The sequence below is a fragment of the Dendropsophus ebraccatus genome, chromosome 15 (assembly GCF_027789765.1).
Source record: "Dendropsophus ebraccatus isolate aDenEbr1 chromosome 15, aDenEbr1.pat, whole genome shotgun sequence".
NCBI lineage: Eukaryota > Metazoa > Chordata > Amphibia > Anura > Hylidae > Dendropsophus > Dendropsophus ebraccatus.
In genome coordinates this window covers 73,182,987-73,210,958 of record NC_091468.1, presented here as the reverse complement: position 1 = coordinate 73,210,958, position 27,972 = coordinate 73,182,987, and the positions used below count along the sequence as shown (strand labels likewise).

The following is a 27,972-nucleotide window of genomic DNA, read 5'->3' as shown; positions in this document are numbered from 1 at the left end:
TAGGCTGTATCCCTGTTTTCCAGGCGGTACTTGGGCAGTCTCCACCTTCCCCACGGAACGCGAAGGCAGCGGGAGTCAAATGCCGAGTTCGAACAAACCTGAAAATTAGCGCTGTTGGATCATCTCTAGTCCCAATACCGTCCATCTAATCGGCAGAGTAGTCTGAATAGCCCTATAGCGCGCTTACCCTTCTCTCACTGGCTTTGAAATTTTAATAATTTGCATATTTCTTACCAAATCACAGAATCAGGTGTAACTGAAATAAAATGTAACTTTTAATTATTATTAAAATTTTTCAATACCCCCCAAACATAAACAACATACAAAAAGATATAAGTAGCCACCAACCAGATTACCATATACTACTGAGAATACGGAGGTTACTCTGTCAGTCTGTATGTATTAGGGTCAGTAGCATCAGGGTCTAAGCAGTCAGGGTAGGAATGTATATACAAGGCCGGGACCACCTTACCCTATCATGTCCTGTTAATATGTTTCTTAGTAAACTACTCCTGCTCGCACAGGGTGGAGGGGGACACTCGCCCTAATAAGGGTGACCCTACCCTGATCTACCCCTTGGTGCAAGCCCTAGTACACCCCAAGTCACCAAAGCAGGTCCCTTACCTCCGACGCGTTTCCTACGGGTTGCCGTAATCCTCAGTAAGGTGGGGTGCGAGTAGCAGAGGGGGGGATGAATTACATGAAGGCTTAATGGCTACTGCAGTGGCCACTGCTATCAGACACACGCGGCGGAGGTAAGGGACCTGCTATGGTGACTTAGGGTGTACTAGGGCTTCCATGAAAGGGTAGATCAGAGTAGGGTGACCATTATTAGGGCGAGTGCCCCGCTCCACCCTGTGCCAGCAGGAGTAGTTTACTAAGAAACATCTTAACAGGACCGCACAAAATCCAGGGAAGTAAAGGAGAAACTGCGGCAACTCACCGGTCTGTAGTGAATAATTCTTTATTGATGGAACCGTCTTGTACAGAAAGGCATCAGGGGGGTGAATGGGAGGACGTACACACGGACATACAGTAGGTAGCGACGATCGTGCACTACACGGACCCTCCATACAAGAAGGCGTGGTGGTCAGGTGGCTCAGCACTGAACATGTGATACAGAACACAGGTGCAGATTAAAAATCTTAAAAACAAACATAATGCAATGTTAGAGAAACGCATGAAATTCATTTCAGTCGTTAAAACCAAGGCGACCTGTGGCAGCAAAATAGGAAATAATGCAGATTCTCGCTGTAACAACGTTCTATGGCGATCGCCTCCATCTTTAAAAGCATTAACTATTTCCAGATCGGCAAATTTTAAAACGTCGGGGTTACTATAGTGTATTTCCCTTATATGATTAATCATTCTAGGGGCCCCCCTCCCCGTACGGATGGAATTACGATGTTCACAAAAACGTATGTGGAGCGGGCGGATCGTCTTACCTATCTAATAAAAACCGCGTGGGCAGAAGATAATGTGAACAAGGTAAGACGGCCGTACAGCCCATGATTTCCCTCCTAACATAATAGTATATAACATGGCTTCTTGTGAACAGTGCGAACAATGGCGGCAGCGTTTGTTACCTGGGGAACAGGTGAGCCAGGAATCATTGCGTTTGGCGATGCTATTTTTTTATTTTGGTTTTAGTTGATCTCCGAGTGTTTTATTTCTCCTAAATGTGATAACAGGTTTGTTTATAGCCACATCTTTAAGCATAGGGTCATCTTCTATTATCTACCAAAATCTATGAATTGCGTTTTTAAGAATTTGGTTACACGGAGGATTGTTGAATGAAAAATAAAACGGCTCATTAGCATTGACTCGCTTTTTGTCTCTATTTCTGCAACCTCCAAGGAGATCAGCTGTAACCATAGAATTAGCTGTTTCCTTTGCACATTGGAGTGTAGATTCTGGATATCCTCCTTCTCTCATACGTTGGAGTAGTTCATTGCTGTGTTAGCCAGATGAAGAGTGGCCAGTCCACAGGAAACGATTGTCGCTACCTACTGTATGTCCGTGTGTACGTCCTCCCATTCACCCCTCCAATGTGCAGGCAACATTATAGCAGGAATGGAGAGGACGGGAAACACATGATTTGGAAGGTGAGGGAGACTTCCTGGGTCAGAGTACAGGGCTGTAGACCCCGCTATGCAGACCATGCCCCTCCCCCACTCCCCCTCCCACCCAGTACAGGGAGCTCTTACACCAAAGCAATGCTCTTACACCAAGTCACTATTTTGAAAAGCTGTGAGCTCTTCTTGCAAAACGCTCTCAATCCAAGTTACTCTTAAACCAAGGTACCACTGTATATGTGTGTCTATGTATGTCTCTCTCTCTCTCTATATATATATACACACCAGTAATTGCGGTGGATTAATGACAGTAAAAACTACATATTACATGAAAATCCCAATTCTTTATTAGGCCTCTGTAAATCTTGGCTGTTCTCCCATTCTGCAGCTATCGGCCGTTCTTCTCCATGGACCCCGGCCAATTACTTGATGCACTCATGTAAAACTAATCCCAAATAAGTGCCTGATAAGTAATAAAGCTGCCGTCATTCCAGGGTGTCCGCTGTCATTCGGTACCGGCCGAACCCGTGACTGGGGTGGATTACAGATGAGGTGAGGAGAGGCAGCGATACACAATCCATTATACTACAGATCAGCTGGTGATGGACGTCGCTCAGTACTGATGCGGCAGCCGGTGATTGACGTCGCTCAGTACTGATCCGGCAGCCGGCGATGGACGTCGCTCAGTACTGATCCGGCAACCGGTGATGGACGCCGCTCAGTACTGATCCCGCAGCCGGTGATGGACATCGCTCAGTACTGATCCGGCAGCCGGTGATGGACGTCGCTCAGTACTGATCCGGCAGCCGGTGATGGATGTCGCTCAGTACTGATCCCGCAGCCGGTGATGGACATCGCTCAGTACTGATCCGGCAGCCGATGATGGACGTCGCTCAGTACTGATCCCGCAGCCGGTGATGGACACTGCTCAGTACTGATCCGGCAGCCGGTGATGGACGTCGCTCAGTTCTGATCCGGCAGCCGGTGATGGATGCCGCTCAGTACTGATCCGGCAGCCGGCGATGGACGTCGCTCAGTACTGATCCCGCAGCCGGTGATGGACGTCGCTCAGTACTGATCCGGCAGCCGGTGATGGACGTCGCTCAGTACTGATCCCGCAAACGGTGATGGACGTCGCTCAGTACTGATCCGGCAGCTGGTGATTGACGTCGCTCAGTACTGATCCGGCAGCCGGCGATGGACGTCGCTCAGTACTGATCCGGCAGCCGGTGATGGACGTCGCTCAGTACTGATCCGGCAGCCGGTGATGGACGTCGCTCAGTACTGATCCGGCAGCCGGTGATGGACGTCGCTCAGTACTGATCCCGCAGCCGGTGATGGACGTCGCTCAGTACTGATCCCGCAGCCGGTGATGGACGTCGCTCAGTACTGATCCCGCAGCCGGTGATGGACGTCGCTCAGTACTGATCCCGCAGCCGGTGATGGACACCGCTCAGTACTGATCCGGCAGCCGGTGATGGACATCGCTCAGTACTGATCCGGCAGCCGGTGATTGACACCGCTCAGTACTGATCCGGCAGCCGGTGATGGACGTCGCTCAGTACTGATCCCGCAGCCGGTGATGGACATCGCTCAGTACTGATCCGGCAGCCGGTGATGGACGTCGCTCAGTTCTGATCCGGCAGCCGATGATGGACGTCGCTCAGTACTGATCCCGCAGCCGGTGATGGACGCCGCTCAGTACTGATCCCGCAGCCGGTTGCTGCTTTCCTGCATCTCTATGGTTAGATTGTCCATGGCGTTCACTTCATCAGCCAAGTCCGCACACACCTCTCCCGTGGCCACGTCTGTGAAGAGTTGCTGAAAAGAAAGATACAACAAGGTCAAACTTCAGAGGTCATCACAGACGGGCGACATCTATAGGAACAATGCTAAAATAAAGGAGGGTTCTGCCGATAGTAATAAGAATTACTCTATGGAAAATGTTACAGAAATCAGTCACCTGAATGACAAGAGACGGCAGCTCTATGGCCGTTCTAGGGCAGCTCTATGGCCGTTCTATGACAGTTTGCTTTGGCAATGACATGTGAGCACTGTAACAGTGAACCAAGATGGTCAGGTCAAAGTGCGGCACCGATAACTTATCTGCTGCCTTCTATAACCGGACCGCGTCTTCACCAAGAGACTGCTGGAAACCTACATGCTGATGGTTTTATGTTATTTTTGGTGACATTCTTCCTAATTTTCTATTTCTCTCTATATTATAAAATATGTATCTCGTTAGTGATGTCCGTGCACGCCTTGCTTCAAGAGCTGCAACACTCTTATGTCTCTCAGGCTGTCACTGCAGAGACTGGCAGCAGCAAGAACACCAGGATCGTGGACAGGTATAAAGTTTTTTTATTTTTACACAGTAATCAGCCATGGCGGCCGATGATTCTTAGGAATAAACCACGTGATCAGCTGACAACGGTTTTCATCATCGGCTGATCACTGTATTTATTACACAAAGCAATAATCGGTCGAATCGGTTTGGTTTAGCAGATTATCGCTCTGTGTAATAGGGCCCTCAGCTGAGACTTCCTGTTGTGTCTGTGGTGATAAGAGGAGGCTGCAGTAAAGTGATCTGTACAGCATTGCAGCGTCATGTGACACCAGTAGATAGAGGAGAGTCTGTCTATTGTCATCTATGTCCATGAGTCCTAAATGCTGTTAAAAAAAGCCCAGGCAAGATGTCTGCCTCCATAACAATGTAAAAAAAGTGAAATTCAGAAAATTACAGTCAGAAACAGATTAGAATAAAAAAAACAAGTTTTAGAATCGGACTGTAATCAGTAACAGAAAGTTTAGGTGAATAACTGATGGCTGAATGTTTATTAGTTTATCAGTCATCCCCTCTGTATGCTGCCCATCCTCCCCATAGAGCCAAGCAGTCCTGTGTACTCTATGGAGAGGGGTAAGTCGTGGTGAGAGCGCTCTTGCTGTGGCTTATTACTTCCTGAACAAAGGAGTCGAGTGGTGACAGGAACTGTCCAGAGCAGGAGAGGTTTCTATGGGGATTTGCTGCTGCTCTGGACAGTTCCAGACATGGACAGAGGTGGCAGCAGAGAGCACTGTGTCAGACTGGAGAGAATACACCACTTCCTGCAGGACATACAGCAGCTGATAAGTACTGGAAGACTGGAGAGTTTTAAATAGAAGTAAATTACAAACATATATAACTTTTTGACACTGATTAGAAATGCCCCTTTACACTGGGTGGTTGACACTAGAGTTTCCATGAGGTGACAGCTATTTTTGGATGGTATTTCTGGACATTAATAGATAAGATGTTCTTGGTGTTACGTTATTGTATCCTGGAGAAGCGTCTGTGCTTAGGAAGAAGATGAAAGTCGTCACTTAAGTTTTACTGTAGCTGGTGACAAACGTATTCAGGAAGGAACATCTGACCCGAAGCTGCCCGACCGCTGGGGAGTTTTCCCTTCCTCTTGTTATGGAGAAGAACAAGGACGCTGGAGAAGCCAGATGTAACCAGCCTGATATCTGTCCCCGAGGTCACTGGCTGATCCCATATTCCCAGAGAAAACAGGTTAACAATTTGTCTTTGCTGGGAATAGACTGGATAAGCTAGACTACCTCTCCCCATCCCCCACACATACAGCCGCCAGTTCAATCGTTCAGCAGTTGACTACCGGCGGCTGAAGAAGTTGGATACACACAATGCTGCCTGGAAAATATGAATACAGCCCAAGGGATCCAACCTTCTGCAGCCACTGGTCATCACTGGTCGTCACTGGTCTTCACTGGTCGTCAGATGCAGAATGATCCGACTCGAGCATGCTCTATACACCACCCAATGACTGGTTCCATATGTCCTACACCTCAGCCCCAGCGGCTGTAATACTATGGGTGATTGGTGTATAATCCCACCCGCCTCCTTCCCCCCCCCCTCAGAGTGTATGTATATATATATGTATATATATATAATCTGTCCGGGTCTGGAAGGTTACACACACACACACATTCGGCCCCTGGTTCATCCCAATGAGATCCCCAGATGGTGAACCTCCATAATGACGTTCCTAAGAGGCAAACCTGGTCCTAGAATATGAAAACAAGAACAAGGAACCCCGAAGCGGCTCCCGACTTTCAAGATCATAATTAGGAAACAAGATGGAGAATGGTCAATAGGATGGAATTTCCTGTTTTCTCTTATAATTAAACCAAAGGGTTTAGTTGATGCCGGGCAGAAGTAGGATCATAGAAAGCAATGGCTTGGAGAGGCGCCACCACCTCATGACCTCACACACACTAGGACCGGGGAGGATTAACCATGTGTGTGCCAGCAGAGGTCCAAGACAATCCCCATTCTATGATGTAAGGTGAGGTACTTCTATACGTCCCATATGTATCTACACACTATGACACCACTTATAGGATATAGCAGGGGTGACAACCTACACACTATGACACCACTTATAGTATAGCAGGGGTGACAACCTACACACTATGACACCACTTATAGTATAGCAGGGGTGACAACCTACACACTATGACACCACTTATACTATAACAGGGGTGACAACCTACACACTATGACACCACTTATACTATAACAGGGGTGACAACCTACACACTATGACACCACTTATAGTATAGCAGGGGTGACAACCTACACACTATGACACCACTTATAGGATATAGCAGGGGTGACAACCTACACACTATGACACCACTTATAGTATAGCAGGGGTGACAACCTACACACTATGACACCACTTATAGTATAGCAGGGGTGACAACCTACACACTATGACACCACTTATACTATAACAGGGGTGACAACCTACACACTATGACACCACTTATAGGATATAGCAGGGGTGACAACCTACACACTATGACACGACTTATAGGATATAGCAGGGGTGACAACCTACACACTATGACACCACTTACAGTATAGCAGGGGTGACAACCTACACACTATGACACTACTTATAGGATATAGCAGGGGTGACAACCTACCCACTATGACACCACTTATACTATAACAGGGGTGACAACCTACACACTATGACACCACTTATAGGATATAGCAGGGGTGACAACCTACACACTATGACACCACTTATAGGATATAACAGGGGTGACAACCTACACACTATGACACCACTTATAGTATAGCAGGGGTGACAACCTACACACTATGACACCACTTATAGTATAACAGGGGTGACAACCTACACACTATGACACGACTTATAGGATATAGCAGGGGTGACAACCTACACACTATGACACCACTTACAGTATAGCAGGGGTGACAACCTACACACTATGACACCACTTATAGTATAGCAGGGGTGACAACCTACACACTATGACACCACTTATAGTATAGCAGGGGTGACAACCTACACACTATGACACCACTTATAGGATATAGCAGGGGTGACAACCTACACACTATGACACCACTTATAGGATATAGCAGGGGTGACAACCTACACACTATGACACCACTTATACTATAACAGGGGTGACAACCTACACACTATGACACCACTTACAGTATAGCAGGGGTGGCAACCTACACACTATGACACCACTTATAGGATATAGCAGGGGTGACAACCTACACACTATGACACCACTTACAGTATAGCAGGGGTGACAACCTACACACTATGACACCACTTATAGTATAGCAGGGGTGACAACCTACACACTATGACACCACTTATAGGATATAGCAGGGGTGACAACCTACACACTATGACACCACTTATAGTATAGCAGGGGTGACAACCTACACACTATGACACGACTTATAGGATATAGCAGGGGTGACAACCTACACACTATGACACCACTTATACTATAACAGGGGTGACAACCTACACACTATGACACCACTTAGAGGATAGCAGGGGTGACAACCTACACACTATGACACCACTTAGAGGATAGCAGGGGTGACAACCTACACACTATGACACCACTTATAGGATATAGCAGGGGTGACAACCTACACACTATGACACCACTTATAGTATAGCAGGGGTGACAACCTACACACTATGACACCACTTATACTATAACAGGAGTGACAACCTACACACTATGACACCACTTAAGAGGATAGCAGGGGTGACAACCTACACACTATGACACCACTTAGAGGATAGCAGGGGTGACAACCTACACACTATGACACCACTTATACTATAACAGGGGTGACAACCTACACACTATGACACCACTTATAGTATAGCAGGGGTGACAACCTACACACTATGACACGACTTATAGGATATAGCAGGGGTGACAACCTACACACTATGACACCACTTATACTATAACAGGGGTGACAACCTACACACTATGACACCACTTAGAGGATAGCAGGGGTGACAACCTACACACTATGACACCACTTATAGGATATAGCAGGGGTGACAACCTACACACTATGACACCACTTATAGTATAGCAGGGGTGACAACCTACACACTATGACACCAGCTTATTCCGCCACGTCCCCACCACCATCAGGTCCAGACGGCCTTTTCGGCTCCGTTCTTTCTTCCATCCATGGATTTTCTAGATTTTTGAACATGTTGAAAGATATAAGAAAAGACCCGGCATCAGTGGGGACAGGTTGCCGACCCCAGAATGGAGTCTATGGCACGGGCGGAGATGCTTGCGGTCGTGAGCGGCGGCTATCGAAAGAATCTGTCGGTACTTCTCTGCACGGATTCCTCAGTCTGAACATACCCTTAAAGTAGTCCTGCCATCTATCTCCAGATAAAGAAAGCAGCTGAGTGAGTTCCAGGCATTAGGAGTTTGTAGGATTGGGCGCACGTCCGAGTCCCGCTCATCCCTATCGGTGAATATATTAGCTAGTTATCCCTTGTAGATCACCGGCTGCCCGGCCAGCAGCTACAACATATCTATCCTCTACTACACAGGACAAATACCATAGTGTAGTAATAGGAGCCGTGCACTGTAGGGATTGAACTCCAAACCTTTGCCTTGGATGACAGGCCGCGTAGGTTAAGCCGAGCCGAGGACAACGTCTGTACAGCTTCCTGGGGGTTAGTCTTGGTTTTGCTGCATTTCATTGCCACTGAAAAACATAAGCAGATAAAAAATTTAAAACATAGAAGTAAAACGTAAAATGGTAACATATTTTTATGTAGAAAAAAAAAAAAAAAAAAGGTTCCATCCAAAATGAAAAAATAAAATCCAAAAATGATTTAAGAACATTGAGTTGGTGCAGGATACAGATCACATGCAGCGCTCTTATACAACACATTAGAGAGCTTAGAGAGCAGCTTCATCAGGGCCGACCCAATAGCACCGGACACCACATAACCAGAAAAACCGGAGCAGTCAGAATGAGAGGATTCTGCGCCCTGGAGGAACATGGAACAATCTTCTTATTAGTAACATACTGTATTTCTAGTCTTGGTTCATCCATCTGAAGTCACATATAACATTCTCCCAAACACAAAGAGGACAATTAGACTAAAGAGAATAGATAAAAGTGGAAGGTCCCAGATATTCAGGGGAAAACATGGAGCAGCTGCCGCACTGGAGTGGATGCTCAGATTGTTTGACAGGTATTCGAGACCTAAATTAAGGAGGTTTTCAATAGAAACACTAATAGCACTGATCCCACATCCTTCCCGTCTGCTATCCCAATGTTATGTAACGTAGACCAGGCCCGGCTGTAACAGCACCCCCTATGGGTGGCAGATAGAGAGGAGCACAACTCAAGTCTGATTAGTTTGGCCTATGGCTGTCTCCATGTTTTCCCAGACTCCCTAGGGCTGCAGCCACTGGTAATCAAATGCCGAAGGATCCGACTCAAGTATGTATATCATATACTGCTAACATCTACAGCCCTTCTCCACCTGCAATCCATTCATTACAAAAGAGCAACTGAGAACCTCACAGAGTCAATGGGACAGGCGCTGTGCGGCCTCTGCTTGACAATTCCTTGTGTATTCCATAGTGTGAATATGAATCTGTGAGCCCCCCACACAGGTGCTGCCAGTGTACTGAAAGTACCAGGCTGCTGTGAGAATGTTACCAGGACCTCCGCAATAATATAATATAAAGAAGAGTCAAAGAGGAGTAGTGGTTTGGAGTTTGTGCCGTACTCTGGCGTGCCTCACCACTCCCTCCTCTTCTCCATGAATGTTTTCTGCTGGCCGGCCTCCTGCTCTCCGTCATTGCTATGTGCGCATACGCTTCTGCTAGCAAGGCCCGTGCGTGCCGTCACGACAGTTCACATGCTCAACGCTCTTCCAGTTTGCAGCTCTTGCGCAAGCTTCGTTGATGGGAAGCACATGGCTCAAAAGATCATCGGCGCATACATGAAATGTTGAGACTGAACATGCGACGCGTGTGCACACAGCAACGACAATCAGAATGAGCAGGAGGGCGGCCAGGAGGATATACTCATGGAGAAGAGGGAGGAGGAAGGAGTGGTGAGACGAACCAGAGAGCGGCACAAATGCCAAACCCATTATATTATATTATACCTGTACACCTGCAGTACACGGTCAGCACCACGACACCTGCAGTACACGGTCAGCACCACGACACCTGCAGTACACGGTCAGCACCACGACACCTGCAGTACACGGTCAGCACCACGACACCTGCAGTAAACGGTCAGCACCACGACACCTGCAGTACACGGTCAGCACCACGACACCTGCAGTACACGGTCAGCACCACGACACCTGCAGTACACGGTCAGCACCACGACACCTGCAGTACACGGTCAGCACCACGACACCTGCAGTACACGGTCAGCACCATGACACCTGCAGTACACGGTCAGCACCACGACACCTGCAGTACACGGTTAGCAGCCATAGCAGCACATCAGGGGGTCACATGGCCTGGTCCTGCAATACACTGGGCCTCCTGAACTGTAATCATTTGCCGCAGCAGGTGGCCAATCAGGACTCCCGGGTTCTGCAAATGTTCCTTTACTTAAAGCGTTCTTGTCCAGCACTTGCAGTTGTGGGCGGGCCGTGCAGGCGGGTGATTATGTGGGAACAAGTGAAAAGATTTACTTACTATATACCTCCGCGCACCTCCTGTCCCCTTCTCGGCCTCCTGTCCCGTTCCCGGCCCCCCCGCGCCTCCTGTCCCGTTCCCGGCCCCCCCGCGCCTCCTGTCCCGTTCCGGGCCTCCGCGCTCCTCCTGTCCCTTTCCCGGCCTCCGCATGCTTCCTGTCCCGTTCCCGGCCTCCGAGCGCCTCCTGTCCCGTTCCCGGCCCCCCCCGCGCCTCCTGTCCCGTTCCGGGCCTCCCCGCGCCTCCTGTCCCCTTCTTGGCCTCCGTGCGCCTCCTGTCCCGTTCCCGGCCTCCGCGCGCCTCCTGTCCCGTTCCCGGCCTCCGCGCGCCTCCTGTCCCGTTCCCGGCCAGGGATCCCTAAATCTCTCCTGAGCAGCCGAGCATTTCATTGGAGATGCTCGCCTGCCGGGAGAGCTTCGGGGATCCCCGGCACAGGCAGTGTACGGCACATTGCCTGCGTCGGGAACGGGACACCTAGAAACCCACATGGCCCCTTATTTTTTGCGCCACTAATTGTACTTTGCAATGACATGCTGTATTTTTTCATGATGTATCCTTTGGTCTATGGGGCTGTGCGAGGTGTCATTTTTTGCGCCATGATTTGTTCTTTCTATCGGTACCTTGATTGCGCATATGCGACTTTTTGATCGCTTTTTATTACAATTTTTTCTGGATTTGATGCGACCAAAAATGCGCAATTGCACTTTGGGATTTTTTGCGCTTACGCCGTTTTACGTGCGAGATCAGGAATGTGATTAATTATTATTTTGGGCGATTACATACATTTTTATTTATAACATGGGAAAAGGGGGGTGCTTCAAACTTTTATTAGGGGAGGGGGCTTTTTATTAATAAAAACACTTTTTTTTTTTTTACACTTGGGGTTGGGGTTAGGGTTAGTCCCCCCCGGGGTTATACTGCATAGATCCAGCCGAAAACAATAGAGTGTTGAGCAGGGATCAGCAGAACCCTGCCCCGGGGGAAGAAGGACCGCCCCTCCGCAGTTGGATCGCGTGGGGGGGCATCCACCCCACTAGACACCAGGGAACGCGTGCAGTCAGTTTTCAGATGTAGCTCTCAACTTTGACAGCTGTATCTGAAAACTGAATTAGCGGGCCTGGTGATCGGACCGTGCCCGCTAATAGCCGCCGTCCCGGGCTACATGCGGCACCCGGGACTGCGGCGGTTCAGAGCAGGGTCGCCGGGTGGCACCGCTCTGAAGTTCCCTAGGCGGCCCAGGATGTATGGGTACGCCCAGGGTCGTCTACCGGTTAAAGGGGAACTGACAGCAGGTTAGACGAATCTCACCCTCTGTTACCTTCATCCTCACCGCTGTTCCCGTCCAGTTATAATATAACGCTCTGTCTGGTAGAGCAGTTTAGATCACAGTCCCAACCCCAGAGTGCTGGTTCGTTGTCAGTGGAGCCGGGCAGGATCATCACCCTGGGGGCCGGGCAGGATCATCACCCTGGGGGCCGGGCAGGATCATCACCCTGGGGGCCGGGCAGGATCATCACTCTGGGGGCCGGGCAGGATCATCACTCTGGGGGCCGGGCAGGATCATCACTCTGGGGGCCGGGCAGGATCATCACCCTGGGGGCAGGGCAGGATCATCACTCTGGGGGCCGGGCAGGATCATCACTCTGGGGGCCGGGCAGGATCATCACTCTGGGGGCCGGGCAGGATCATCACCCTGGGGGCCGGGCAGGATCATCACTCTGGGGGCCGAGCAGGATCATCACTCTGGGGGCCGGGCAGGATCATCACTCTGGGGGCCGGGCAGGATCATCACTCTGGGGGCCGGGCAGGATCATCACGCTGGGGGCCGGGCAGGATCATCACTCTGGGGGCCGGGCAGGATCATCACTCTGGGGGCCGGGCAGGATCATCACTCTGGGGGCCGGGCAGGATCATCACCCTGGGGGCCGGGCAGGATCATCACCCTGGGGGCCGGGCAGGATCATCACCCTGGGGGCCGGGCAGGATCATCACTCTGGGGGCCGGGCAGGATCATCACCCTGGGGGCCGGGCAGGATCATCACCCTGGGGGCCGGGCAGGATCATCACTCTGGGGGCCGGGCAGGATCATCACCCTGGGGGCCGGGCCCTGCTCCAAACGGCCTTAACGGACACCGGATTACACTACAGACAGCAGGAGACCGGTGCCAAGGAGACTATCCTCCTCAGTGGCTCCTGAACAATAGGGACACATCAGCAGGTTAGGTTTGTCTAACCTGCTGATAGTTCCCCAATAAGATTCTAGGTATGCCAAGACATGGTCTAGATCAGGGACGTGGAACCTTCGGTCCTCCAGCTGTTGCAAAACTAAAATTCCCATCATACCCGGACAGCTGAAGCTTTAGCATGATGGGATTTGTAGCTTTGCAATAGCTGGAGGGCCGAGGGTTTCCCATCCCTGCTCTATTTCCCTTACTGAAAAGTATAATTTCCGTCATGAAGGTCCCGAACAGCATCTCATATTGGTGGGTGAAGAGAAAACTGCTTATATTTTACTTTAATTCTAATCCGACCAGTAGCTCCAGTAAGGGTGAATGCACACCCGGCCCATCTGTCCTAAGCATCCTCATTCAGATGAATGGAAATATAAAAGGGAATCTGTCGCTAGGATTATTCGCCTTAAATGAGGGCGGCACAAACTAGTGACAGAAATGCTGGACAGATGGGTGTATTACTTCCATCATTCTGCTTAGCTGTTCTCCTAATATGCAGGAGAATAGGATTCTTACCACACCCCTCCCCCCGCCCTCCAGCTGCTGATTGACAGGTGACTGCCTATACACAGCATGGATAGATAACTGCCAATCAGCAGCTGGTGGGCGGAGTTTTCTGCTTCTCATGAATATCCAGGACTACTGGGCTCATGCACATAATGGAGAGGACTACTTATTGTCTATGTTATTCAGGAGGAGATCTCTAGATCAGCTGCACAGAACAATGTAAGTGATCCATCATTCTGCTCAGCTTCTCTGTCACTAGTATATGCCCCCCTGAGATAGGACGCCATAACCTACTGACAGAGTCTCCTTATACATACCTGCAGCATGTGAGCTGACCCTTGTAGGTGACCTAAGCTTTGACTTCTTACAGACGTCAGTAAACCTACAGGGGGAAACGCGTCTGTACATTTATAATTATACATGTCCACAAAGTGCTGAGAAATCCTGAGCTCATTAGACAGATACAGTGCGTCAGGCTCCTGGATGACATGCGCAGTGTATATACTCACACTACACCGGGATGCTGCTGCTTCTATGTATGAGCGCTGAGCACAGTGATGACATGCGCAGTGTATATACACACACTACACCGGGACGCTGCTTATATGTATGAGCGCTGAGCACAGTGATGACATGCGCAGTGTATATACACACACTACACCGGGACGCTGCTTATATGTATGAGCGCTGAGCACAGTGATGACATGCGCAGTGTATATACTCACACTCCACAGGGACGCTGCTTATATGTATGAGCGCTGAGCACAGTGATGACATGCGCAGTGTATATACACACACTACACCGGGACGCTGCTTATATGTATGAGCGCTGAGCACAGTGATGACATGCACAGTGTATATACACACACTCCACAGGGACGCTGCTGCTTCTATGTATGAGCGCTGAGCACAGCGATGACATGCGCAGTGTATATACACACTACACCGGGATGCTGCTGCTTCTATGTATGAGCGCTGAGCACAGTGATGACATGCGCAGTGTATATACACACACTACACAGGGACGCTGCTTATATGTATGAGCGCGGAGCACAGCGATGACATGCGCAGTGTATATACACACTACACAGGGACGCTGCTTATATGTATGAGCGCTGAGCACAGCGATGACATGCGCAGTGTATACACACACTCCACAGGGACGCTGCTTATATGTATGAGCGCTGAGCACAGTGATGACATGCGCAGTGTATATACACACACTCCACAGGGACGCTGCTTATATGTATGAGCGCGGAGCACAGCGATGACATGCGCAGTGTATACACTCACACTACACAGGGACGCTGCTTATATGTATGAGCGCGGAGCACAGCGATGACATGTGCAGTGTATATACACACACTACACCGGGATGCTGCTGCTTATATGTATGAGCGCTGAGCACAGTGATGACATGCGCAGTGTATATACACACACTACACAGGGACGCTGCTTATATGTATGAGCGCTGAGCACAGTGATGACATGTGCAGTGTATATACACACACTACACAGGGACGCTGCTTATATGTATGAGCACTGAGCACAGCGATGACATGCGCAGTGTATATACACACTACACAGGGACGCTGCTTATATGTATGAGCGTGGAGCACAGCGATGACATGCGCAGTGTATATACACACTACACCGGGACGCTGCTTATATGTATGAGCGCTGAGCACAGCGATGACATGCGCAGTGTATATACACACACTACACCGGGACGCTGCTTATATGTATGAGCGCTGAGCACAGCGATGACATGCGCAGTGTATATACACACACTACACAGGGACGCTGCTTATATGTATGAGCGCTGAGCACAGCGATGACATGCGCAGTGTATATACACACACTACACCGGGACGCTGCTGCTTATAATGGATGGAGTCGATAGCTATCACCTATGGGTGTCAGAGACGCAGGAGAAGTGACATGTGATGGTGGTCGGCAGCCGGACCCCGGGATCTGGGGGCAGGAAGTTACCGTAATTACAGGAGGCCGGGGAGCTGCTCTAATCAATCAATAAAACAAGACAAATCCAGAACGGAAACCTTCTCTTTTTCCAGTTTGAAAACCACATTAAAAAGAAACGCCGCCTCGAAAGTATCACTTTGCTACAAATCCTCCACTTTACAGACAGAACTGTAAGAATTTTTTCATGTACATCCAAATTCATTAAAGGGGTATTCCACCCAGAATTAAAGGGGTCGTTCAAAAAAAAAAAAAATTATTTCAAACCATATTGGTGCCAGAAAGTGATAGAGAATTAACTTCTATTAAAAAAAAGGCGTATTCTTTCCAGTCTGACACAGTGCTCTCTGCTGCCACCTCTGTCCATGTCAGGAATTGTCCAGAGCAGCAGAGGTTTTTCTATGGGGATTTGCTGCTGCTCTAGACAGTTCCTGACATGGACAGAGGTGGCAGCAGAGAGCACTGTGTCAGACTGGAGAGTATACACCACTTCCTGCAGGACATACAGCAGCTGATAAGTACTGGAAGGCTAGAGATTTTTAAAAGGAACAAATTACAAATCTCTGGCACTCTCTGGCACCAGTTAATTTGAAAGAAAAAAAAAAATTGGTCAACAACCCCAACAATTGGTCAACAACTTTTACTACGCTGCTTCTCGGGTACAGAACATACCAAACATAGCATCTCCCCCGGTGTCCTCCAGTCCCGGTCTGAACAATCCCACCTCCACTTCTAAGAAGGGAAGGGGTGGGTGAAAACAGTAACCTCCACTTACCTCCCTGGCTCCTGCGCTGCCGCTCACATTCAGCCGATGAATCGATTATTGGTTGTTTCTTTAGTTCCAGACCTAAAATGATGGGTGGTCAGGCGTGCATCACTACATGTAATAGCTACGTGTAATAGTGATGTGCGGCCGATGGACTGTGGAAAGAAATAGACTCCTACTCCTCTCGGCGCTCCCTGACGTCCTGCTAGCTTCGGCCCCTTCCTGGCACTGTTCCAATGATTGTCTGAGCGGCCTGTGACTTCATACAGTGCCAGAAGTGGCCAAAGCTATCAGGAGGTCAGGGAGCGCCGAGAGGAGTAGGAGTCTATTTTTTTCCCGTGGGCTGCACGGACATCACTAACAATATATATGTATATACACAGCCCTTGCTGCGTGAGTATCAGGACGTATACGGGCTCAGTATCCAGCAGATCGGCGCTCACTTACAGATAGTGGTCGGCCGTGTAATAGGACCCTTACACTTGGTCCTCCAAACTAGAGCTCCACAATAAGGGTACATGCACATGGAGTAATTGTCGCCTCTCGGCTCCCGCTTCCCTCTCTGCCAGCTCCATTATATACTTGGGTGACTTCTGCCCTCCGCCCAAGCATATAATGGAGCCGGGTGAGAGGGAAGCGGAAGGGCGCAGGGCCGAGAGGCCGATTCCACACTGAGTTTTCGGCAACAATGACTCCGTGTGATTATACACTTATTAATCGGTTACTTTTTAGTAGACAAGACATGAAGATCGGTCTGTGGGCAGTATAAGAAGCCTGCGAAATTGGGTCACTCCTCTGTATACATCATGGACTCCTCTGTATACTACATCATGGACTCCTCTGTATACATCATCATGGACTCCTCTGTATACATCATGGACTCCTCTGTATACTACATCATGGACTCCTCTGTATACATCATGGACTCCTCTGTATACATCATGGACTCCTCTGTATACATCATGGACTCCTCTGTATACATCATGGACTCCTCTGTATACATCATGGACTCCTCTGTATACATCATGGACTCCTCTGTATACATCATGGACTCCTCTGTATACTACATCATGGACTCCTCTGTATACTACATCATGGACTCCTCTGTATACATCATCATGGACTCCTCTGTATACTACATCATGGACTCCTCTGTATACTACATCATGGACTCCTCTGTATACTACATCATGGACTCCTCTGTATACTACATCATGGACTCCTCTGTATACATCATGGACTCCTCTGTATACATCATGGACTCCTCTGTATACATCATGGACTCCTCTGTATACATCATGGACTCCTCTGTATACATCATGGACTCCTCTGTATACATCATGGACTCCTCTGTATACTACATCATGGACTCCTCTGTATACTACATCATGGACTCCTCTGTATACTACATCATGGACTCCTCTGTATACTACATCATGGACTCCTCTGTATACTACATCATGGACTCCTCTGTATACATCATGGACTCCTCTGTATACATCATGGACTCCTCTGTATACATCATCATGGACTCCTCTGTATACATCATCATGGACTCCTCTGTATACATCATCATGGACTCCTCTGTATACATCATCATGGACTCCTCTGTATACATCATCATGGACTCCTCTGTATACATCATCATGGACTCCTCTGTATACATCATCATGGACTCCTCTGTATACATCATCATGGACTCCTCTGTATACATCATGGACTCCTCTGTATACATCATGGACTCCTCTGTATACTACATCATGGACTCCTCTGTATACATCATGGACTCCTCTGTATACTACATCATGGACTCCTCTGTATACATCATGGACTCCTCTGTATACATCATGGACTCCTCTGTATACATTATCATGGACTCCTCTGTATACATCATCATGGACTCCTCTGTATACTACATCATGGACTCCTCTGTATACATCATCATGGACTCCTCTGTATACTTCATGGACCCCTCTGTATACATCATGGACTCCTCTGTATACATCATCATGGACTCCTCTGTATACTTCATGGACCCCTCTGTATACATCATGGACTCCTCTGTATACATCATCATGGACTCCTCTGTATACATCATGGACTCCTCTGTATACATCATGGACTCTTCTGTATACATAATGGACTCCTCTGTATACATCATGGACTCCTCTGTATACATCATGGACTCCTCTGTATACATCATGGACTCTTCTGTATACATCATGGACTCCTCTGTATACATCATGGACTCCTCTGTATACATCATGGACTCCTCTGTATACATCATGGACGCCTCTGTATACATCATCATGGACTCCTCTGTATACATCATGGACTCCTCTGTATACATCATGGACTCCTCTGTATACATCATGGACTCTGGAGACGTCTTCCTCTGGATCATAAGACAATGCGCAGATCTCGCTGGTTTCCAGAGGGTCGATAGACAAATGGCAGGAAATGTCAGCCGCTTCTCAGTCCTTACAGATGTATGGCCGTTCTCCTCCTGCGGTTCCTCACATCTCAGTCCCGGTAATGGAGACCACATGGACATCACCTACTCCACATTGTACGAGCCGCCCTCAAGCCTACAATCCCCTCAGGTATTTTTGGCTTTTTTCTTCTAATGGCGCCAATCTGAGGGAGCCGCCGCCTCGGTCTTTGATGTCCGCGGCTCTTACCCTGAATCTGCATGGAATATAACAAGTACTTGGAGGTTTCCACCTATTATACCAATCACCAATATGGAATGTATATATGTATAGGGTGAGGTCACTGGGCCGGAGCTGTAAGGGAAGTCTAGGTAATCCGCTCCCTTACCGCTGCTTAGACTCCATTTATCCTGTCAGGAAAATTATCCCACAATCTATTAGATCTAAGAAACCTTGTAGACTAAATCCCATAGATTACGGAAGTGTCGCCAAACCCCCAATATACGACATGTGGCTCCTGTGTAACATCCTCACACACTGTACCAGCTGTAGGCTCCTGCTACATATCTGATATGGGTATACTTTACTATAAGCTCCCTCTACTGCCGCACATACAGCTCTGCTACATATCTGATATGGGTATACTTTACTATAAGCTCCCTCTACTGCCGCACATACAGCTCTGCTACATATCTGATATGGGTATACTTTACTATAAGCTCCCTCTACTGCCGCACATACAGCTCTGCTACATATCTGATATGGGTATACTTTACTATAAGCTCTCTCTACTACTGCACATACAGCTCTGCTACATATCTGATATGGGTATACTTTACTATAAGCTCCCTCCACTACTGCACATACAGCTCTGCTACATATCTGATATGGGTATACTTTACTATAAGCTCCCTCTACTACTACACATACAGCTCTGCTACATATCTGATATGGGTATACTTTACTATAAGCTCCCTCCACTACTGCACATACAGCTCTGCTACATATCTGATATGGGTATACTTTACTATAAGCTCCCTCTACTGCCGCACATACAGCTCTGCTACATATCTGATATGGGTATACTTTACTATAAGCTCCCTCTACTACCACACATACAGCTCTGCTACATATCTGATATGGGTATACTTTACTATAAGCTCTCTCTACTACTGCACATACAGCTCTGCTACATATCTGATATGGGTATACTTTACTATAAGCTCCCTCTACTGCCGCACATACAGCTCTGCTACATATCTGATATGGGTATACTTTACTATAAGCTCCCTCTACTACCGCACATACAGCTCTGCTACATATCTGATATGGGTATACTTTACTATAAGCTCCCTCTACTGCCGCACATACAGCTCTGCTACATATCTGATATGGGTATACTTTACTATAAGCTCCCTCTACTACTACACATACAGCTCTGCTACATATCTGATATGGGTATACTTTACTATAAGCTCCCTCTACTACTACACATACAGCTCTGCTACATATCTGATATGGGTATACTTTACTATAAGCTCCCTCTACTGCCGCACATACAGCTCTGCTACATATCTGATATGGGTATACTTTACTATAAGCTCCCTCTACTACTACACATACAGCTCTGCTACATATCTGATATGGGTATACTTTACTATAAGCTCTCTCTACTACTACACATACAGCTCTGCTACATATCTGATATGGGTATACTTTACTATAAGCTCCCTCTACTACTACACATACAGCTCTGCTACATATCTGATATGGGTATACTTTACTATAAGCTCCCTCTACTACCACACATACAGCTCTGCTACATATCTGATATGGGTATACTTTACTATAAGCTCCCTCTACTGCCGCACATACAGCTCTGCTACATATCTGATATGGGTATACTTTACTATAAGCTCCCTCTACTGCCGCACATACAGCTCTGCTACATATCTGATATGGGTATACTTTACTATAAGCTCCCTCTACTGCCGCACATACAGCTCTGCTACATATCTGATATGGGTATACTTTACTATAAGCTCCCTCTACTACTACACATACAGCTCTGCTACATATCTGATATGGGTATACTTTACTATAAGCTCCCTCTACTACTACACATACAGCTCTGCTACATATCTGATATGGGTATACTTTACTATAAGCTCCCTCTACTACTACACATACAGCTCTGCTACATATCTGATATGGGTATACTTTACTATAAGCTCCCTCTACTACTACACATACAGCTCTGCTACATATCTGATATGGGTATACTTTACTATAAGCTCCCTCTACTGCCGCACATACAGCTCTGCTACATATCTGATATGGGTATACTTTACTATAAGCTCCCTCTACTGCCGCACATACAGCTCTGCTACATATCTGATATGGGTATACTTTACTATAAGCTCCCTCCACTACTACACATACAGCTCTGCTACATATCTGATATGGGTATACTTTACTATAAGCTCCCTCTACTACTACACATACAGCTCTGCTACATATCTGATATGGGTATACTTTACTATAAGCTCCCTCTACTACTGCACATACAGCTCTGCTACATATCTGATATGGGTATACTTTACTATAAGCTCCCTCTACTACTACACATACAGCTCTGCTACATATCTGATATGGGTATACTTTACTATAAGCTCCCTCTACTACCGCACATACAGCTCTGCTATATATCTGATATGGGTATACTTTACTATAAGCTCCCTCTACTGCCGCACATACAGCTCTGCTACATATCTGATATGGGTATACTTTACTATAAGCTCCCTCTACTACTACACATACAGCTCTGCTACATATCTGATATGGGTATACTTTACTATAAGCTCCCTCTACTACTACACATACAGCTCTGCTACATATCTTATATGGGTATACTTTACTATAAGCTCCCTCTACTACTACACATACAGCTCTGCTACATATCTGATATGGGTATACTTTACTATAAGCTCCCTCTACTGCCGCACATACAGCTTTGCTACATATCTGATATGGGTATACTTTACTATAAGCTCCCTCTACTACTACACATACAGCTCTGCTACATATCTGATATGGGTATACTTTACTATAAGCTCCCTCTACTACTACACATACAGCTCTGCTACATATCTGATATGGGTATACTTTACTATAAGCTCCCTCTACTGCCGCACATACAGCTCTGCTACATATCTGATATGGGTATACTTTACTATAAGCTCCCTCTACTGCCGCACATACAGCTCTGCTACATATCTTATATGGGTATACTTTACTATAAGCTCCCTCTACTGCCGCACATACAGCTCTGCTACATATCTGATATGGGTATACTTTACTATAAGCTCCCTCTACTACTACACATACAGCTCTGCTACATATCTGATATGGGTATACTTTACTATAAGCTCCCTCTACTACTACACATACAGCTCTGCTACATATCTGATATGGGTATACTTTACTATAAGCTCCCTCTACTACTACACATACAGCTCTGCTACATATCTGATATGGGTATACTTTACTATAAGCTCCCTCTACTACTACACATACAGCTCTGCTACATATCTGATATGGGTATACTTTACTATAAGCTCTCTCTACTACTACACATACAGCTCTGCTACATATCTGATATGGGTATACTTTACTATAAGCTCCCTCTACTGCCACACATACAGCTCTGCTACATATCTGATATGGGTATACTTTACTATAAGCTCCCTCTACTACTACACATACAGCTCTGCTACATATCTGATATGGGTATACTTTACTATAAGCTCCCTCTACTACTACACATACAGCTCTGCTACATATCTGATATGGGTATACTTTACTATAAGCTCCCTCTACTACTACACATACAGCTCTGCTACATATCTGATATGGGTATACTTTACTATAAGCTCCCTCTACTGCCGCACATACAGCTCTGCTACATATCTGATATGGGTATACTTTACTATAAGCTCCCTCTACTACCACACATACAGCTCTGCTACATATCTGATATGGGTATACTTTACTATAAGCTCCCTCTACTGCCGCACATACAGCTCTGCTACATATCTGATATGGGTATACTTTACTATAAGCTCCCTCTACTACTACACATACATCTCTGCTACATATCTGATATGGGTATACTTTACTATAAGCTCCCTCTACTGCCGCACATACAGCTCTGCTACATATCTGATATGGGTATACTTTACTATAAGCTCCCTCTACTACTACACATACAGCTCTGCTACATATCTGATATGGGTATACTTTACTATAAGCTCCCTCTACTACTGCACATACAGCTCTGCTACATATCTGATATGGGTATACTTTACTATAAGCTCTCTCTACTACTACACATACAGCTCTGCTACATATCTGATATGGGTATACTTTACTATAAGCTCTCTCTACTACTACACATACAGCTCTGCTACATATCTGATATGGGTATACTTTACTATAAGCTCCCTCTACTGCCGCACATACAGCTCTGCTACATATCTGATATGGGTATACTTTACTATAAGCTCCCTCTACTACTACACATACAGCTCTGCTACATAGCTACACTGATGGTGATACTGGATTGTGCTTTCGCCGTACACCCTGCTGAGTGAAATAAACCCGCTGTACGTTCCGGCCTTCGGGGTATTTTTCATGTACATCTGGTTACGATGACAATCTTATAACATGTGAGTAAAACAGAAACATATGTCTCCCGTTCCGGCTCCGCTCACGTTCCTGCTCCGCCGTCTCATTACATAGCAGGCAGCAAATCTACTTTGTCAGACACAATCTGGGAACATACGGTGGGAAAGCTGTACAGAGCGCGGACTTCTCTATGACACTTATTAGTCTATTGTGGTATCAGATCTGGGGAACGGAATTTCTAATGGTTTTATGGAACCTTTAACCGGTTGATGACACAGACGAGAGCGCTTCTTCCTCCCGATGCTAATAACATTATATAGAGTGGGCCCAGGACTGGAGTCGGCTCTATAGGTTACGCCTTACGGCTGTTATCAGCGGCTGGGGGGAAGCACTAACAGTAAGCATGGAGCTATCGCCCGTGCTGGCCATGTAACCATTTAGACGCCACTATCAAAACTGAAAGCAGCACATAACCACATATCCATTGGTGCTGTGAACCGCTCTCACTTCGGGGAGCCAATCTGTTAGCAGTACTGCCCGAGGCCTCCTGGAGCTGCCTCACTCAGCAGTTGTTTCCTTCAGCTTACAGAAGGCTGAGGAAATCAAATACCAAGGTAATGGATAAATGCAGAACATATGAACTGCATTGATCTCTATGAGCAATCAATGAGCTGCTCTAGGGGGACTACAGAAAAGTTGTTTTTATTATTATTATTAAATTTATCCCAACTGTAAAAGTTTAAATCACCCCCTTTTCCCATTTTTTAAATATAAAAATCCCCCTCCCCCCCACACAGACATTTGGTAAAGTTGTATGTGAAATTGCCCAAACAATTAAAATATCACATTCCTGATTTTGCAGGGTAAAAGGCATAAGTGCAAAAAAAAAAAAAAAAGTGCTTCTGAGTTGGACCGCCCACTTGACTACTTATCCCAGAATGATCAGATATATACATAAATGAGTAAATGACAAGTTACTCTGGAACTTTTCCCAAAAAACTGTCACTCTGCTCAGCTTACTCCCGATCTATAAAACGCTGCCGGCAGACTGGACTTTTCAGGTTTCCTTTTTAAGAGGTTTTTTTGGGAAAAAAATGAATACTTTGCCAGGCTGTGGGGGACATGTTGGTAATGTATACTTACCTGTCCTGTTCCTACGTCGCTGCTGGATCCCCCGACGCCCACTCTGCACTGTTGTCTGCATTTTCAGAAAATCTAAGGACGTCAATGCTGAGCGGCCATTTCCAGCGGGAGTGGAGTGTATGTCATGAAAACAGGCCAGGCAGCCCGGGATCCTGCAGCATCATGGGAACTGGACAGGTAAGTATACATTAATGACATGTCTCCCCCAGCCCGGCAGCCTGGCCAAGTAGTCATTTTCTCTTACCTGTGATGCCAATAATCTGGACACATTTCTGATGGTTTACGTAAGAAGGTAGATCCCACCTATTGAACAATGATGCTATGACCTAGTATGATGTCATCAAGGCCTATAATGACAAACCTTCTAAAATATTAGAGATGAGCGCAAGTCATACTGGGCTGACTGACAAGGCCGCACTCCCTTGGGCTGCAAACAACTTTGGTATTCAAATGGCGATCAATCTGATTGGAGCATCTCTAGGATTGTGAGGGTGCCGCACCACCTGAGAGCTATCCATAGTATGGGCAACACCCCTTCGCTAGTCCTATACTATATGTGATATGAAGCTTTTTGGCATTTCTGTTGCCTGATCCCAGGCTATCTTCTGTATACCTCCTCTCCATCCTCCCCTCCTTATGTTGCCTGATCCCAGGCTATCTTCTGTATACCTCCTCTCCATCCTCCCCTCCTTATGTTGCCTGATCCCAGGCTATCTTCTGTATACCTCCTCTCCCCTCCTTATGTTGCCTGATCCCAGGCTATCTTCTGTATACCTCCTCTCCCCTCCTTATGTTGCCTGATCCCAGGCTATCTTCTGTATACCTCCTCTCCCCTCCTTATGTTGCCTGATCCCAGGCTATCTTCTGTATACCTCCTCTCCCCTCCTTATGTTGCCTGATCCCAGGCTATCTTCTGTATACCTCCTCTCCCCTCCTTATGTTGCCTGATCCCAGGCTATCTTCTGTATACCTCCTCTCCCCTCCTTATGTTGCCTGATCCCAGGCTATCTTCTGTATACCTCCTCTCCCCTCCTTATGTTGCCTGATCCCAGGCTATCTTCTGTATACCTCCTCTCCCCTCCTTATGTTGCCTGATCCCAGGCTATCTTCTGTATACCTCCTCTCCATCCTCCCCTCCTTATGTTGCCTGATCCCAGGCTATCTTCTGTATACCTCCTCTCCCCTCCTTATGTTGCCTGATCCCAGGCTATCTTCTGTATACCTCCTCTCCATCCTCCCCTCCTTATGTTGCCTGATCCCAGGCTATCTTCTGTATACCTCCTCTCCCCTCCTTATGTTGTATAATATTTGTCGGATTTGCCCGATATCTATAGTTACTTGCGTCATGTGTTTTATTTATATTGAATTAATAATTGAGATGCAATAGAAAATACAGCCTGTAACCATATGCCCGGCGAGCGCTCAATAACTGGGATTAACCCTCTGCAAATGGCTATAAAATGCCGCTAATACCTCGTACACTGGATTATAGTCATAGATCTCCTCAAATCTTAAAACAAGCGGCTATTTAATTTGATATCTATTATATATTTCTGCTGGTAAATGGCGCATTACAACAAATCAGCAACATTTACAGCCGCGTTCTAGCAGTGAGGTAACATGCGGCATATTTCACAACCTGAATGACGAACGGCCACAATAAGACAAAAGGGGAAGGAAAAGCATTTTCAAATGAAAATTCCCTTAAAATTTGTGGCCATATAATTTTCAGGTCAATAGAAAGTTACGCGGCACGAACCAGCCAGATTGGCCAAATCCATACGTAACCTCCCCAAGACACAGGGTGGAGTTGTTCTTCCTAACCTACACCAAGACTGATGATCCCTACACCAAGACTGATGATCCCTACACCTAGACTGATGATCCCTACACCTAGACTGATGATCCCTACACCTAGACTGATGATCCCTACACCTAGACTGATGATCCCTACACCTAGACTGATGATCCATACACCTAGACTGATGATCCATACACCTAGACTGATGATCCCTACACCTAGACTGATGTAGACTGATGATCCCTACACCTAGACTGATGATCCCTACACCTAGACTGATGATCCCTACACCTAGACTGATGATCCCTACACCTAGACTGATGATCCCTACACCTAGACTGATGATCCATACACCTAGACTGATGATCCCTACACCTAGACTGATGTAGACTGATGATCCCTACACCTAGACTGATCTAGACTGATGATCCCTACACCTAGACTGATGATCCCTACACCTAGACTGATGATCCCTACACCTAGACTGATGATACCTACACCTAGACTGATGATCCCTACACCTAGACTGATGATCCCTACACCTAGACTGATGATACCTACACCTAGACTGATGATCCCTACACCTAGACTGATGTAGACAGGCCCCTTCCAAGTTTTGGCTTAGTCTTGAATTTCCCATGTCCTCGGTCTCCCTTACAGTGGCTCCTTGGTTACCTTTCTCTCCTGGCCTAGTAGGTTCTCATCCTATTATTCGGTTCAGGGAAGAAACAGAGTGCTGCACCTCACACCTATGGCTGATACTAGTGCCCCTAGGCTAAATAAAAAACACATCAGAATTTTGTGTATGAATTGATCAAGCCATACTGCCCCATGTACCTCGTGCCGGTATCTGATACACATGGGTCCCTACACTAAGTCCACACCGTGCCAGTCAGAGGCCACCAACCCCGCAGGCGTGCACAGCCAGGGAACGGGGGCCATGGGACGGCCCTGTGACCCCCATGCCACAGGACCAGACCCAAAAACACCACACCAGAACCCGGCCAGCACCGCCGCCGGAGAAGGTCGCCCCCAAGCAGCACAAGTCTGGATAAGGAATTACACTCACCATAGCTGCAGCAAACAGAATGGGAAAAAACAGGAGGGATTAAAACCATGTGCACTCAGGTGTCTCCTGCTAATTGCGGTCATGTGGGTCTCACCAGGAGGAGTGCAAAACACGGAGAAAAGAGAGAAACAAAATGCGGTTCAGGGAAGAAACAGAGTGCTGCACCTCACACCTATGGCTGATACTAGTGCCGCTTGGCTAAATAAAAAACACATCAGAAT

General features: G+C 47.1%; 1 protein-coding gene across 5 annotated transcripts in view; it reads right to left on the bottom strand.

Moving 5' to 3' along the window:
• Nucleotides 1–2,215: 2,215 nt before the first annotated feature.
• The window catches only part of TTC27 (tetratricopeptide repeat domain 27), a 238,890-nt gene continuing 213,133 nt past the window's right edge, over nucleotides 2,216–27,972 (bottom strand). For 4 of the 5 annotated variants that reach the window (XM_069954653.1, XM_069954649.1, XM_069954651.1 and 1 more), the window contains 2 exons: nucleotides 9,020–9,168; nucleotides 2,216–3,896 (listed from right to left, as the gene is read on the bottom strand). In XM_069954653.1, the coding sequence (XP_069810754.1) occupies nucleotides 3,774–3,896; nucleotides 9,020–9,168 (272 nt within the window). In that variant the 3' untranslated portion in view covers nucleotides 2,216–3,773. The remainder of the gene's footprint in view (nucleotides 3,897–9,019; nucleotides 9,169–27,972) is intronic. The other variant, XM_069954652.1, reaches the window with a different exon arrangement.